General features: G+C 38.5%; 1 protein-coding gene across 1 annotated transcript in view; it reads right to left on the bottom strand.

The window, feature by feature from the left end:
* Nucleotides 1–1,759: 1,759 nt before the first annotated feature.
* The window catches only part of PAPSS1 (3'-phosphoadenosine 5'-phosphosulfate synthase 1), a 167,023-nt gene continuing 152,819 nt past the window's right edge, over nt 1,760–15,963 (bottom strand). The window contains exon 12 of the mRNA XM_007940773.2: nt 1,760–1,898. Coding sequence (XP_007938964.1) covers nt 1,760–1,898 — 139 coding nt within the window. The remainder of the gene's footprint in view (nt 1,899–15,963) is intronic.

Here is a 15,963-nt window from a genome sequence, read left to right as displayed (position 1 = left end):
ATAACACTGAATTATAATCCCAGGCACACACTCCTTGTGAAGCTCTTTGAGAGTGTTATCTTCTCCCTACTCCCCAACACAGAGACCAGAATGGCAAGTTTGGTACAGATTACTCTTGGTTGCCTTCTGAACACATGGATGTCTACATTCTCTAATGTAGACAATCCTCAGTTATGGACTGAATTGTGATCCCCTCAAAGATGTGCTGATGTCCTAATCCCTGTACATGTGAATATGATTGCTCAGAAATGAGGCCTTGTGTGTGTGTGTGTGTGTGTTAATCAGGTCATAGTAGAGTAAGGTGGGTCTTACACCTAATCCCTTCTGAGTGACGTCTTACATAAAGGGAAAACAGAGACACACAGAGAAGAGGACAAAAACATGTGAGGATCTGACTACAAGTCAAGGAATGCCTGGGGCTTCCAGAAGCTGAAAAAGATGATGACCTTTCCCCAGAGCTAATGCTGATTTGATCTTCTAAGCAGAGAACATACCCTGCTGATACCCTGAATTTGGACTCCTAGCCTCCAAAACCGTGAGACAATCAATTCCAGTTCTTTAAAGTAGTAGTATTTCTGCTGTGGTTCCATTTAAGTGGGGTCATCTGACCTGTTCTGCCCAAACAGCTATGGAGACAGGTGATATGTGTCACTCCTAAGCCAAAGCACTTAAAAACCAACATGTGATTTTCATGCTATTTCCCTCTGAAACATCTTGTTGAGATGGTGGCATGAGGCAGCAGAGCCTCTCCCTGAATAATTACAGTGAGCAGAATCTCTTTGACATGGCATAAAGGAGAAATAAAAAGCTTTATTAACTTAAACCTCTGTGATTTAGAGTTTGTTTCTACCATCTAAGCTAGTTTTTTCTAACTAAAATAGTAAGTGCCCATTTATATATATTCAAAATCCTTGCTGGAATGTTACACAGGTGTTTAAGAATATTATAGAGATTTTAGGGGGAACTGGTTAAGGTTTTAGATTCACTGAAAATGCATTATTATTTCCCAATGAAAGTAAAGGAATACAATCTCCTGCTACCCAAAAATGCATTAAGTATACAAAATGGTGTTAGGAACCAATTATTCCATAAAAAGATGTCTGTACCTCCCCATCAGAAACTTTTCTATGGAAAAGTATGTAGGAAAAACAATATAAAAAGTATCGCATACATAACCCCAAAAGTTTAATTTTATTGAATAAAGAAAAGATCATCCAGGGCTTACACAGATCATAAGAATATTTCAGATTTTAACAGCTGAGAGATCAATAGCTGATTAGAAAGAAAAAAAAAAAAAAAGGAGTTTATATTTTCAGTGTAGAAAAAATCTAATTTTTACAGATGTCCTGTAAAATTCCCAAAACAAGGTCTAGCCAAATTTTATTATTCAGTGATTTTTTTTTTTAAGGAGTGAAAAGTGAGATTCATTCAATGTGTGTATTATTGGTTACAACTAATATAATAGCATGAAAAAAAAATCATTAGACAGAAGCATAAATATAATATAAAAAGATTTTAAAATCTTATTGTAGGAGTATTAACTATAATAAGTGGAAAAGATACATCAAAACCAGCAGTATTACACTCGCTCAAAACAGAACTCATAAGGCAGACCAAAACTGATGCTAGTTAAGGAAATGGTCTGTTTTTAAATAGCACTTACAGACAGACACCAGCACAAGGCAAAGCCAACAGTGATTGTGTGGTCCCCTCCTGTTAATCAATGAAGAGTCGAAGGTGGAGATATAGGGTGAACAGCTTAAGCTTTCTCCAATGACTTGTAGTACTCCGTCAGCACAGTCCATGCCTTGGGAGCCATGAAACCTTCAGGAGGTTTCTGGCCTTCTCGAGCAAGTCTGCGCATCCGTGTTCCTGAAATAAATTCAAAGTCTTCAGGGCTAAAAGAGAAGGAAAAAAGGAAATTGCTTTACATTTTTAAAAACTTAACTATAGTGAAGTTCTAAAAAAACATGTGTTCCTGAAAAAAGATGAGGTTTGCTGGTCTGATAGAGCCTGGTGAGACCCCCGAGACTATGGCTCTTAGTTACTCTTCAGGTCTAGAAACTGAACTCACTCCTGTGACTTCCAGCCAAACAGCAGACAGGCATACGAGGTGAACATTTACATCAGGTAGATACACTCCTTGAAGCAATCAATCGTGGGAGAGCAGAAAGGTAGTGTTTGCACAGGGAGACAGCTGAGGGGGAGGCGGGCATGGGAGGGAAAGACACAGGGAAGTAACTACGGGGAGGAAATGGGAAGAGAGCTGTTACATTGTGGGGAATTGCAGTCAATGTCATGAAACAAAATGTTTATGAACTGCTGTATAGAAAATGAATTTGCTCTGTAAACGTTCACCCAAATCAAAATTTAAAAAAAAAAACATGTGTTCCTTCTGTTCATAGGAGACAAGCTTAAATACAACCTGGTTAAAAAGGAGCACTTGTCAATATCAACCTGATTCCACAAATGTCATTGTTACCTATTTTTAGAACAAGGAAAAAAATTAAAATTTTTATGAAGATCATTGTAGATTCATACATAGTTGTGAGAAATAATACAGAGAGATCCTGTATACCTTTATTCAGCTTCCCCTGTGGTAATATCTTGCAAAACTCAAGGATAATATCACAACCAGGATATGAGCACTGAAACAATCTACCAATCTTCTTCAGAATTCCCCAGTTTTACTTCTACTTGTGTGTTTAGTTCTATACAATTTGATCACATGTGTACATTCATGTATCTATCACCACAGTCAAGATACAGAACCATTTGATACAAAACTGTTCCTCCATAAAACACCTTTATGGAAATCAGTGCACAATCTTTGTTGGTATCTGTGATTACTTCCTTAAGTTAGATTCCTAGGAGTGTGATTATCAGTCATCCTTTTATTGCCACACCCATCTCCCTCCTTCATTTCCCTCACTCCTAGCCCCTGGTAATCACTATTCTAGAACTAGGAATTTAAAAATAAACAAAAACCCTACCACATCTAATTTAGCTAGTTATTGTTGTTGTTGTTGTTATGTGCCTTCGAGTCGGCCCCGACTCATAGCGACCCCTCCTTGGGTTTCCGAGGCAGTATCACTACGGAAGTAGGATTGCCCAACCTTCCTTCCGAGGAGTGGCTGGTGGGTTTGAACCGCCAGCCTTCTGGTTAGCAGTCAAGTGCTTTAGCCACTATGCTACCAGAGCTCCTAATTTAGCTAGTAGAGATGGAAAATTTTTTCTAAGCAAGTTTTCATATGAAATGCTAAATGCATGGGTACACTGAAGCATTAAGAGAAAAATCAGATTTTTTTTTAGTTGCAACAAATAAGTAGCGATAATCAATATTATATAATTGATAAGCTAATACAATGGTGTTTTGGTCCTCTAGAGTTGCTCTAACAGAACATACCACAAATGAATGGTTTTGACAAACAGGGATTTATTTTCTTATGATTTAGAAGGCTATAAGTCCAAGTGCAAAGTGCCATCTCTAGGGGCTGGGTGAAGGCCCCTTGACCTTGGGCTCCAGCTGTCTCTTGCCCCCGGCCCTCTGGAGCTAGAGGCTTCTCTTAACTCAGCCAGCTGCTCACTGCTCAGGCTGACAAATCTAAGGTCCACAAGTAAAACGGCACAGTCCAAAAATTATTAGGCAACACGGCAGACCACTAGTTCAAATCCAGAAACAGTCCCAAGAACAGCGGGCACCATGGCAGGCTGCTGAATGAAGACTCAGCTACGTGCAGGGTCCAAGTATGCCAAAGAGCTCAGACATCTTTCTCAAAGCTTCTCCTTATGTACGGGAAGCAGACCACATCCCTAAGGCAGCTACTCAGCTGCTCACAGCAGATTCCACCATGGAGTTGATTACCAGTCTCATTATGGGGAATCCTACATCCAGCTGCCCAGGCACTCAAAACCAGGCCCAGCCAAGGTGACGCATACCCTTAACTACCACAAAAAGCAATGTTAAAAATTCTTCTGATCTTCATATATACATAAAAACACACACAAAAAAGCCCTTAGACCATTAAGCACAGAGCATCTCGGCTCTGATACATATTGTGTACTCATAATTTCACCGTTTTCCCTTGAAAGAGGGAATCAACCCAGACAGCTGACACATGACCCAGTAAGAATCTGGGTCACTCAGGTCACCAGATCACAGGCTATACTTACTTTATAGTTAGCAGCTGTATGTTCCCTCCACTTAATTATTTGTAGAGTTCCCTCCACTTAATTATTTGTAGAGTGAAACTGAACTGCCACTGGCCTAGAAGTCTGCCAGATATGTTTTCTCTTCAAAGAGAAATACATCTCTTTTAACTAATAATAACACTCCTAGAAATCTTACTTAAGAAAACAGAGATCGAGACAAAAACTGTGCACAATGATGCTGATCTTAAAGTTGTTTTATGGCAGCAAAATAAAATTTTGGCCTTAAACTTTCAAAGGGAATGGTTAAATAAACTATGGTACAGTCATAAGTGGAATATAGACATGTAAGTACAGTAATGGATGTGACAAAATGTTCATGATGTAATAGTGAGTAGAATAATTAGGACAAAAAACCTTAAAGCACTGCAGGTTTGTTAAAACACACACACACACATACACACAGAGAAGGCTATAAATAAACACACCCAAACACTAATGATAGCTATCTCTAGCAAGGGATATTACATGTGCTTTTTATTTTGTTCATCATGTTTTCTCCATTTTTTCAGTTTTCCACAATGATAACAAAATATTTTAAATAATTTTAAATAAGAGTCATCTTTAATTAGCCTGAAAATGCAATCATTTGGAACATCACCCCTGGAGCCTGCAGATAAATCCGATGCTGCCACAACACCATGCTTCCTATTCCTGTCCCATGGTACCTATGCTGGCTATGAAAACACACTTAAATGATAGACATTAGCAATATGTGAACAGTGCTAGGCACTGTTTATATTCAATAAATATTTATGATTAGTGGTCAAGTACTTACTCATCTTTCTAATTCAGTGCTCAATAAATATTTGGTGAAATATAAAATGAAAAGGTGTATGTGTAAGAAAATTTTATTGGCTTGATATACAGCCATTCAGTCTTAAATAAGTCACTACCCTTTGTCCTCTGGCTTTTAATAAAGGAGGATATAAGGTTTCTGATGGCCATAGATAATCTGAGCTATTCGTGCACTCTTTTTTGCCGAAATCTAGATCACTCATCCTGGGGGTTTCTACATGACCTTCAGAATGCTCTCTTCAATAATCCTCCCCAGATTTGCTCTTTTGACGCTGCTCACCACCACTGTAGTCAGGGGAACCCACACACCGTCTTCCTAGCCTGGAGCATTTAGTCTATCTAAGAGCTCTTGGGTGGTCCACTCACAGGGACTGGGCTCCTGACCAAGAAAGCAGTGTCAAGATCTCCTCAGTGATCTGACTGTCCTCCAGATTGCTGGGCTCTGTGTCTGCTTTTCTGACTTCCGTTATCTGTGTGCTCAATAATCTGACTGCTCACAGGGCTTCTGAACCTCTGGCTTGGTTTTATTACCATCACTATCTATCTCCTGCACCTGGTCTTCCCCTACATCAGACCTCCACTCTTATTTGTCAACTTACTGGTCCTGGACCTAGTTCAACCTCTTGGATTCACTTCTGGCTCTAATTTTAGACTTTCCAACCCTTCAGTGCAGTGCTAAAACTTTAATGAATGCCCCATCCTCTTCTGAAACATTTCTATGAGTTTTATTGTGGAATGGTATACATATAAGATATGAATGTCCTAAATCGGCGTGACTTAATTGAATTTGCCACAGGTAAATCAATGTCAATGCTTTATACTATTAAGCAGAAAGGCACTACTTGATTCAAACATGAAACATCTTCCGTTGTTGGTCTGTCTGTTCTGCCTGTGTGCCCTGCACTATCAGAAAGACAGGAACACACGAATACACCTCCAACTCATGCAATATTTTCAACACCTCTCATCTTTCAAATGTCCATACAAAATTATTAAATATGACTACTGAAAAGAAAAAGCTAAGAAGTATTGCCTCATAACGAGATGGCTTAATTCAAATTAAATCTCCAGGCTATCTCCACTTCTTTCAACCGTTCAATGAACAAGAAAAGTTAGATCTAGTTTATTAATGTAAGCCCACGCAGATGGGCTGGTTATCACAGTTGAGATATAAATTAGGTTATCATCTTTCTCTTACATAAATGACTATACTTTAAGCAAAAGGAATAAAGAGAAATTGATTACATTGAGATGAGCCTAGAAGAGAAACAAGATTATCAAAGGAGAGATTTGAAAAAAAAAATTAGGGAAGGCTGATATTAGAAATATAAAATTTAGATTTATCAACACTAAAATAAAAATTGAGTTTGAGAAAATGGATAAGCTATTCCAAGAGAGAAGACCCAGCAAACAGAAAGCATTTATCAAAAAAGTAGAGAGAGAACCAAGATAATTATAAAAGAACAGAAATTCTAAAACGTTAAGGCCAGAGAAGGACTAAGTAATATGACAATGAGAAAACAGCCACTGAATTTAAACATGAGAATTTAAATCCTCAATAAAAATTTTTAGTAGGCAACGAAGGACTGAGTTGGGGCAATAAAATGGCAGAAATTCAGAATGGTACAAAAATGTGATTTTTATTTTATTTTTTTGAAGAAAGGAGAAGTTTTAGTATGTATATAACTAAACCAAACCCATTGCCATCGAGTCACTTCTGACTCATAGCGACCCCCATGGGGTTTCTAAGGCAGTAAGTCTTCACAGAAGTAGACGACCCAGTCTTCCTTCTACAGAGTGGCTGGTGGGTTTGAATTGCCAAGCTTCTGGTTAGCACCACCAGAGCTCCTTTAGCATGTATATAAAAATGAAAAACCAAACTCACTGCCATCCAGTGGGATCCGACTCATAGTGACTCCTCCTTGGGTTTCAGAGGTGGTATCACTACAGAAATAGATTGCCCAACCTTCCTTCCAAGGAGTGGCTGGTGGGTTTGAACCATCAGCCTTCTGGTTAGCAGTCAAATGCCTTAAGGCACTATGCCACCAGAGCTCCCTAGCATGTATATAGGTAGAGGAAATAAATAGTAAGGATAAGAAAAGGGAAAACGATGAAAGCTGGAAAAGAGGAAACTGGAGAGAAACTAAAAATGAAGGAGAAAGTCTGGGATGAAGAACATAAGGGGAGATGCTTCGACAGCATCAGGGGTGAAGTAAAGATGAAAAGGACAGTGAAGAGAAAGAGTGAAGATTTGGGGTTTGAAAAAAATGAAGTCATTTAAGGAGGATGTCAACTTTCTCAATAAAGATGTAAGGCTGCCTTCCAAGGATTGGGAAGGGGGGAAAAAAAACCTGTATGGGACTGAATAGAATCATCAACACAGCTGTTGTTAGCTGTCATAGCATCATGACAACTCCATGCACAATGGAAAAAATGCTGTCCAGTATATGAAACCCACAGAAGTTTCACTGGATGATCTTTGGAAGTTAGGCCTTTCTTCCTATTCCATCTTAACCTGGAAGCCCCACTGAAACCTGTTCAGCAGCACAACATGCAAGCCTCCACTGACAAACGGGCAGTGGCTGGGCGTAAGGTATGTGGCACACATGGAAGGTGGGAACTCTTACCTCTATCAACAGTTAGTTGGCTTTATCTCCACCCCAGAGCAGAACTTAGCAAACCAGGGACTGGAGGTGGATGGTAAGGGTGCTGAAATGAGTAGCAAGGGAGAAGATCCAAATATCATTCCATTTACTTCTAAAAATCCTACCACCAGCCTGATGTAAAATTGGTTAGTTTAGCTGAAAATCATTTGACTAAATATGACAGAGTGCTTAAAGAGGTTTACTTATCAACTCCCTAAATCTTTCAAGGAACCCTGGTGGTACAGTGGTTAAGTTCTTGGCTGCTAACCAAAAAAAAAAGGTTGGCAGTGCATAGTGGCTAAGACACTTGCCTGCTAACCAGACGGCTGGCGGTTCAAACCCACCAGCCACTCCTCGGAAGAAAGGTTGGGCAATCCTACTTCCGTAGTGATACTGCCTCGGAAACCCAAGGAGGGGTCGCTATGAGCTGGGGCCGACTCGACGGCACATAACAACAACAACAACAACAGTTTGAACCCACTGGCCGATTCACTGGAAAAAGATGTGGCAGTCTGCTTTTGTAAAAGATTTACAGTATTGGAAATCCTATGGGACACATTCATTCTGTGCAGTAGGGTCACTAGAAGTCAGAATCAATTTCACAGCAATAGTTTTTGTTTCATTGAGGAAAATTACAACCCTCAAGTTTCCTGGTAGCGCAAATTTTAAATTTTGGTTTCAGAAAAACTGAAACTTGTTTCAAATGCAGATGGTAGTGAGAAAGAAGTAAAAGAGCAGCTTGCTGGATGACTTGGCCTTGACTTTTTGATTAAAGGAAAAAAGCCAGACCAATTAAAGTCTTTTCTTTTCCCAAAATACCAAACTGTCTGAAATCCAGAAGTTTGCTTGCATTCCTTCTGAAATTGCATTTTAAACCCAAGGTCCCTGGGTACCTCTTTTCCTGAAGCTATTTCACACTCCATCTGCCCTGCATGCCACAAGCATTTCTTCATCACATGAAATGGGAGTTTCTGCTTCCACATGGTAGTAGTTCCACTCCTCCCTGGCTCCAGAAAACACATTTCCCTTTGCTTGACTCATATTTGTGTTTCTATCTCTGTCACATAAGGATTTTACTTATTATCAGAAGCTAGGTCCAAGGACATGACACAAAAGTCACTATCTGTAATCAAGTCATATTTTCCACAATTATATCTGAAATGGATAACTTTTCACAGAAATAATTAAATCAAGTGAAAACCAAAGAATGCCTGGAATTATCTAAAATTAGCTCCAAAGGCTACCTGTGGGTAGTTAAGAATCTACCCAGAAGCACAAAAAAAAGGGAAAGGAGGGGACACTAGGCTTTAGCTCCAAAGCAATGCTAATTAGGGCTATTTAATTACACTAGTTAACCAATCTCCCATGGCACCTGAATAAAGAAACACAAGTATGTTTGGTTATTTATTTATTTATTTTCTCCTCCAACTACTGCTTACAGATTCTAACAGCAAACAGACCGCCAACTCTTAAAAACCAAGCCAAACAAACCACCATCACAAAAAAGAAGGGGAGTAGGTAGGGGAAGGATTAGAACAGCGAGGAGGAAGGGGAAAAAAAAAAAACCACCATCTAGTAAACTATGTGGGACCCTTAATATCCTGCACTCCCACACTAACTACATGTGGCCAGCATCCTGACTAACTCCAAAGTACAATGACTCTTGGCCACTTATTGAAGATTTAAAGTTTTATAACCATCTGCTGTCCCTCAGTCCACATTGCAGCCATCAGAGCCACCAGTGTCAGTTGTTCACACAGACAAGAGCAGGGATCAGCAGATGGCCCCTTCAAGTATATCTTTTGATGGTTCACATTCAATTAGAAAAGCTTTTTAAAAACTGCTAACTAGATGATAAGTAATTCAGAGAAGTAAGCAGGAATTCCTTCTCTGAGAGGGGAAAAAAAAAAAAAAAAAAAAACTAAAAATAATGGTGGTAACTTCGAAGTGGATCTATAACTATTCTAGGTCTAACTGACTTCTCATCCAGCTTGAAAGATGCTCATATAATATAATGGACAAAAAAACACAAAGAACTCTTTTGTTTGTTTGTTTCCACAAAGAACTCTTAGGAGTGAAATTAACAAGCTATCTCTTCAAAACCTGATAAAGTTATTTATGGATTTCTTCCAAGCACTAAAAAGTACTGTTCGGCATCATACATGACAAATTTAACAATTTTAATTTCCAAATCAAAGACCAAAATAAACAGCCCAAAATTTAATTATCTAGAACCTAAATTAAGCTCTGCTTCCCTCCCAGTACTCCAGCCTTACAAACAAAGGCTAGTGAACAGACTACCAGACATTCATTTGGTCAAATACAACTTTCCAGGCTGATCCTAAAGGGTAGTTCAGAGTCAACTCAATTTCCTTTACTCTACAGGGTCATGAAATCTATAATCTACCACAGTGCAGAACAGAAATTTCAAGTGAGCACCCACCTGACAGGTTTCAAATGGATCTATGAATATCTTGATGTACAAAAATTGGGGCTTACGTACTTTCAATGGGGAGAGGGTACATCACTCACCTGCTTTGAGAAGGAGCCTCTGACTACTCAAGAATGAAACCCAATTCTCACAAAGCTAATCTCTGAAGCTCTCAGCAGCTCAACCATCCAAATGAAATCATTGGTATGAGACATAAGCTGAACTTTGACTGTATTAAGACTCCCTCTACCCAGACTTAAAAGTCCATAAGTGGCAGAAGCAGTTAAGTGCTGGGCTACTAACTAAAAGGTTGGCAGTTCAAATCCACACATAGTTGTCTTGGAAGAAGTGCCCGGAGACCTAATTCTGAAAAATCAGTCATTGAAAACCCGGTGGAGCACAGTTCTACTCTGAAATACATGAGGTTGCCATGAGTTGGAATCACCTGGATGGCGTCTGGTACTGGTGGCTCTTCAGACTGCTACAGACTGTTTTGAGCAGCACACTGATGTTCTTGGCTGCTGTTACTGTATAATGCTTTTCACTATGACAGGAAGCAATACAGACTTATATTCAATACATCAATATAGAAATAATATCATGTATTGATGGGTCATTGTTTCTGAGGTTCATTCATCAGACAAGAGTGACCTAATCTAGTTGGGGCTATCGGATGGAGGGAGGAGAAGCAGACTTTTGTCTTACTTTATAGTTCAAGGCTACTGGCTTCCCTGGTATTAAGAAACTAAACCTTCTTTGTAGTCTAGTTTAAGGAACCCTGGTGGTGCAGTGGTTAAGTGCCTGGCTGCTAGCCAAAAGGCTGAGTTTGAACTCACTAATCGCCCCACAGGAGAAAGATGTGGCAGTCTGTTTCCATTGGAAATGCTATAGGGCAGTTCTCTTCCATCCTATAGGGTCACTATGAGTCAGAATCAACTCAATGTCAACAGGTTAGTCTAGTCTAACTCACTAGAGTTCTACATTGGGCCAAAGCCCCAGAAAGTAATAAAGCATCACTCTTACCTTTCATCATTAGCTACTGCTTAACACATCTCTCTCTTTTTCTCTCTGATATTATGATTAACAGCAGGATATAGTGATAGATGGGTTTTTTAGTGAAATTACCACAACAGCATCTCTTTAATAGTGCCCTATCTATCATTTCTAACATAACCATCAGAAAAAAAAAAAAAAAATTACTTCTATTTTATTTCGAGGAAACTTAATTTTCTCCAAAATGTTTTTAAAAGAAAGGGCACTTGAAAGGACGAAGACAAATAATGCACACGTCCAAGTCATATATTTCATTACTGATTGAACTTCATTAACCATACAGATTAGGGAAAATAAAAGGTCATCTTCCATGAGTGGATGAGAGACTCTCAGAGGAGCAAAATACACAAAATCTTTTCTTTATAACCTGTTTTATTTTATGAAATGTAAAATAAGAATCAGAATCTCACCATCAAAACACCTTCAGTACCAAATTTATTATTCTAAGAATATTTAAAATTTACACAAAATAAAAAAGGTTGAGTTTGAACTCATTAGAAACACTAATTCCATTGTACTTTTATATTATCAATTATGTACATAACTCTTGCCTGTCACCTCTGGAATTCCAAAGGACAATGCCAAATTAAATCTTTTTATTGTTTGTATATGTGTTTTGAGATATGGAAGGGAAAGAGGATATTGAGTTCACATTTTTGCTAAGAAAAAGATCAGGACTCCCTTAATTTAACAAATATACTTTACAAATCCTATTGATTGTGCCTCCTAACTCTAAATATTTATTCAACCCATTTATTCCAATCTCCTGCTGCTATCCACAAGAATCCAAGCTACCATACACTCTTATGGGCAATACTACACACTTTTAAACTGGCTTCCTCTCCTATCTTTCTCTTTTCTAAACTGCTAGGTCATTTATATATGCTTTTATGTTCTTCAGAGATATTTTCAAGCTTATCTTTGTTTCAATGAATACTACACAATCCACACTCACTAACGGCTGTGGAGTCATTTCTGACTCATAGCGACCCCTCCTTGGGTTTCTGAGGTGGTATCTCTATGGAAATAAATTTTCAATCTTCCTTCTGAGGAGTGGCTGGTGGGTTTGAAGCACCAGCCTTCTGGTAAGCAGTCAAATGCCTTAGGCACTAGCCACCAGAGTAATCTATGTCTGGTAACTCTAGTGTGTTAAGTCTCTGGAGGCCTGCCACTGCTGTCAGTAGTTTCTACTGTGTCTTGCTCATGGTGCTTTGTTTCCTTGTTTACTATGTCATTATTGAATTAAATTATTCATTATATTTGCATAATTATTTATGAGAATAAGTTGAGGCCTAGGATAAAGGCATAAATCTTCAGAGATTTTATGCTTGCCTCTATTGTCTAGTCAAGAACCATCTGAAATTTGGACTCCTAGTCCCCAAAACTGAGACAATCAATTCCTGTTCTTTAAAGTAGTAGTTTTCTTGCAATGGTCCCATTTGAGGGGGTCAACTGCCCAAACAGCTACGGAGACAGGTGATGTGTGTCACTCTAAAACCAAAGCACTTAAAAACCAATATGCAATGTTCATGTTATTTCCCTCTGAAACATCATGTTGAGATGGTGGCACAAGGCAAAAGAGCCTCTCCCTGAATGATTACAGTGAGTGGAATCTCTCTGACATAGCACAGAAGATAAATAAAACTTTTTATATTTTAAACCTGTCATTTAGAGTTTGTTTCTACCATCTAACCAGAAAACCAAGCCAAGCCCACTCAGACTTCTCCTATAATGGGTATTGTTTTAAGCCAGAAGGTTTGTCATAATTTGTTACATGGCAATACAACACAAATAAAATTAGCAACATGGAAACTCTGAAATACATTTTTAAGAGTCACCAAACAGAAACTATAAGAACAGATGAGCTCTCCTGTAGACAAAGTATAAAAGGGGAAACAATTTGAAAAAGCATGAAGAATGGCTAAAATTAGAGTGAGTTTTAAAAATACACGAACGGTACATGATTAAGACATACTGTAGCATTAAAAGGGAGCTCTGGTAGTGTAATGACAAAGGCACTTGACTGCTAACCAGAAGGCTGGCAGTTCAAACCCACTAGCCACTTCTCGGAAGGAAGGTTGCACAATCTACTGTAGTGATACTGCCTCGGAAACCCAAGGAGGGGTTGCTATGAGTCGGGTCCAACTCGATGGCACATAACAACAACAACAACAACAACAACAACGTAGCATTAAAAACATGAAAGAAAAATACTCTAACTTGGAAATAATCAGTTCACAATACTTACATTCACCTGTCCCTTCACTTTATCCATTCCCATAAGGCATCCTCATTCAGGAGTGTGGCTCTCCTTTTTGAGTTATTTCAATATAGTCTGAATTATAAATTTGCATTAATTTACTCCCATACATAAAAGAGCTACTGCATAAAGGAAAAGAAAACTACAAATAAGATAAATGCACTATCCCTAAATGTTTGTCTATAATATCTGAAAGATAGTTTTAATCTTATGGTCCTAAAATTTCTTTGTGTCATTATTATAGCTATCATGTACCTTCTTAACGTGCCAAATGTAAACAGATGATTCTTACGATAATTCCCATCAATAATATCTTGCTTGAAATTTTCCTGAAGACTTTTTCCCCCCTTAAGCCTTGTCTAACACTAGTATTTAATCAAATTACCAAACTCCCACTGCCATCAAGTCGCTTCCAACTCACAGCAAACCCTGTCAATTCAAAGTAGAGCTGCCCCACAGAGTTTCTAATGGAAATAACTGCCACATCTTTCTCTCACAGAGGTGGTGGATTTGAACCACTAATCTTCTGGTTAGAAGCCAAGCACTTTTAACTGCTGCACCACCAGCGTTTTTTTAATCAAATCAAAAACTACATAAAAGCTAGCATTGAATAATGTTCATTAATCAAACATAAGACAACCTAGTATGTACATAATTAATATCTGTGTATTCTGACTACATCAAAGACTACCACCTTTCCACAAAATTTTAATCATTTTCCAACATATTCCCATCAACTTAATGATATTTGAACACATATATAAAAAGTTAGAAAATTAGCATGTTTTTAAAGCTTTCCAAGTTGCAACTTGTTAAGATTTAGTAACCCAAAAAAATTCCAAGAAAATGAAACACTCATGCAACTAACAGAGAATTCCTCTTTAGAAAATCTTACGAGAACTGATGTAATTATTTAGCATTTGAATGATTAAAAGAGAGACTTAAAGCAATACTACACAGATTTAACAAAACATGAAAGTTGTTATCAAGGGCTTACCAGCTCATTAGTCAACTACACACAGATGGGTTCAAACTGGCTGATCATGTAAGGAGAACACAGTAAAGAAACATGCAATCATAAGAAGTGTTAAAGAAAAGAGCAACTCCGATTAGTTTAGTTCTATTTTTCCTAAATCACCAAAATAAAAATTTGCCCAAGATTTGAGAATTTGGCCACCAGATGATTATTCTATTTGTCTCTCCTCACTCTCCTCTGCCCCTGTATAAGGGATTTAACTTAATGCAGCTAGTCATCACTCAGGAGTCCCTGGGTGGTACAAACAGGCGACAGACTACTGGCCTAAAGGTTGGTGGTTCAAAACTACTCAGTGGCACCTCAGCAGACGGCCTGGTGGTCTTCCTCCACAAAGTCACAGCTTTGAAAAACCCTATGGAGCAGGCCTACTTTGTACACATGGGGTTGCCATGAGTAGGATCTAACTTGACAGCAACTAACAACAGCAACACATTACTCTGAGAAGATGATGATGTTCATAACATCCTGTACTCAATCTAAACAAACAAATCACATGCTGGGTAAGAAGCGAAGAATTGCCTGGTCTAGCATCCCATCCCTAGCACTGGATGATTTTACAAATTTACAGGAAGGTACTGCAACTCTCTCTCAAGAGTTCTCATGGGTTAGTGCCTAAGGCACTTGACTGCTAACCAGAAGGCTGGCGGTTCAAACCCACCAGCCACTCCTCGAAGGAAGGTTGGGCAATCTACTTCTGTAGTGATACCACCTCGGAAACCCAAGGAAGAGTCGCTATGAGTCGGGTCCGATTCGATGGCATACAACAACAACAACATTATCAAGTAAACTAAAATTTCTGGTGGCATACCTACATAATTTTAACTACAAAGGAGCAAAATTTTTTTACTTTCCTTAATAATTTACCTATATTTTTAGCTTCAATTCCCCTTGTGGTAATAAATTGCAAAGGCATTACATATGATTATTTATCTTAAAATTCTTTATTAAAAAAAGTTCAAAGGCATCCCTTTGGATAAAATCAGTCCCAAGAAATAGAAAAAGTCCATTTACAACTCTCAGCATACCATGCTTTATAGCTGCCATTTTAGACAATGAAATTGCAATATATTAATAGATTTTTTTTTTGAAGGCAAAGAAATAAAATACAATTTAGAACTATTTCTAGGTGTTGTTGGCAAACCCTGATGCTATACAAATGTAAAAACATTCTTTGCTGCAAATTCTTCTCTTGATGTGGTTCAGAAGTGTGATAGTTAAGTTTTTGTGTCAAGTTGGCTGGGCCTCGTTGAGTGGCTGGGCAGCTGGGTATAGTTATTCCCCATGGTGAGGTTGGTAATTAACTCCATGGTGGAATCTACTGGAGCAGCTGAGTAGCTGCTTTAGGGATGTGGGCTACTTCCAGTATATGAAAAAGCAACTTTGAGGAAGGTCTCTAGTTTTCTTGCAACCTTGGGCCCTGCATGTAGCCAAGTCTTCATTCAGTGGCCTGCCATGCTGTGCCGATCTTGAGACTTTTAATGGACTTGAATTAATGGCTTGACGTGTGGTTTGGTAACACTGGGACTATGTC

This window comes from Orycteropus afer, unplaced genomic scaffold, assembly GCF_000298275.1.
Source record: "Orycteropus afer afer isolate SDZICR_OR568_19922 unplaced genomic scaffold, OryAfe1.0 scaffold00071, whole genome shotgun sequence".
NCBI classification, from domain to species: domain Eukaryota; kingdom Metazoa; phylum Chordata; class Mammalia; order Tubulidentata; family Orycteropodidae; genus Orycteropus; species Orycteropus afer.
This window is presented reverse-complemented; position numbering and strand designations above follow the sequence as displayed.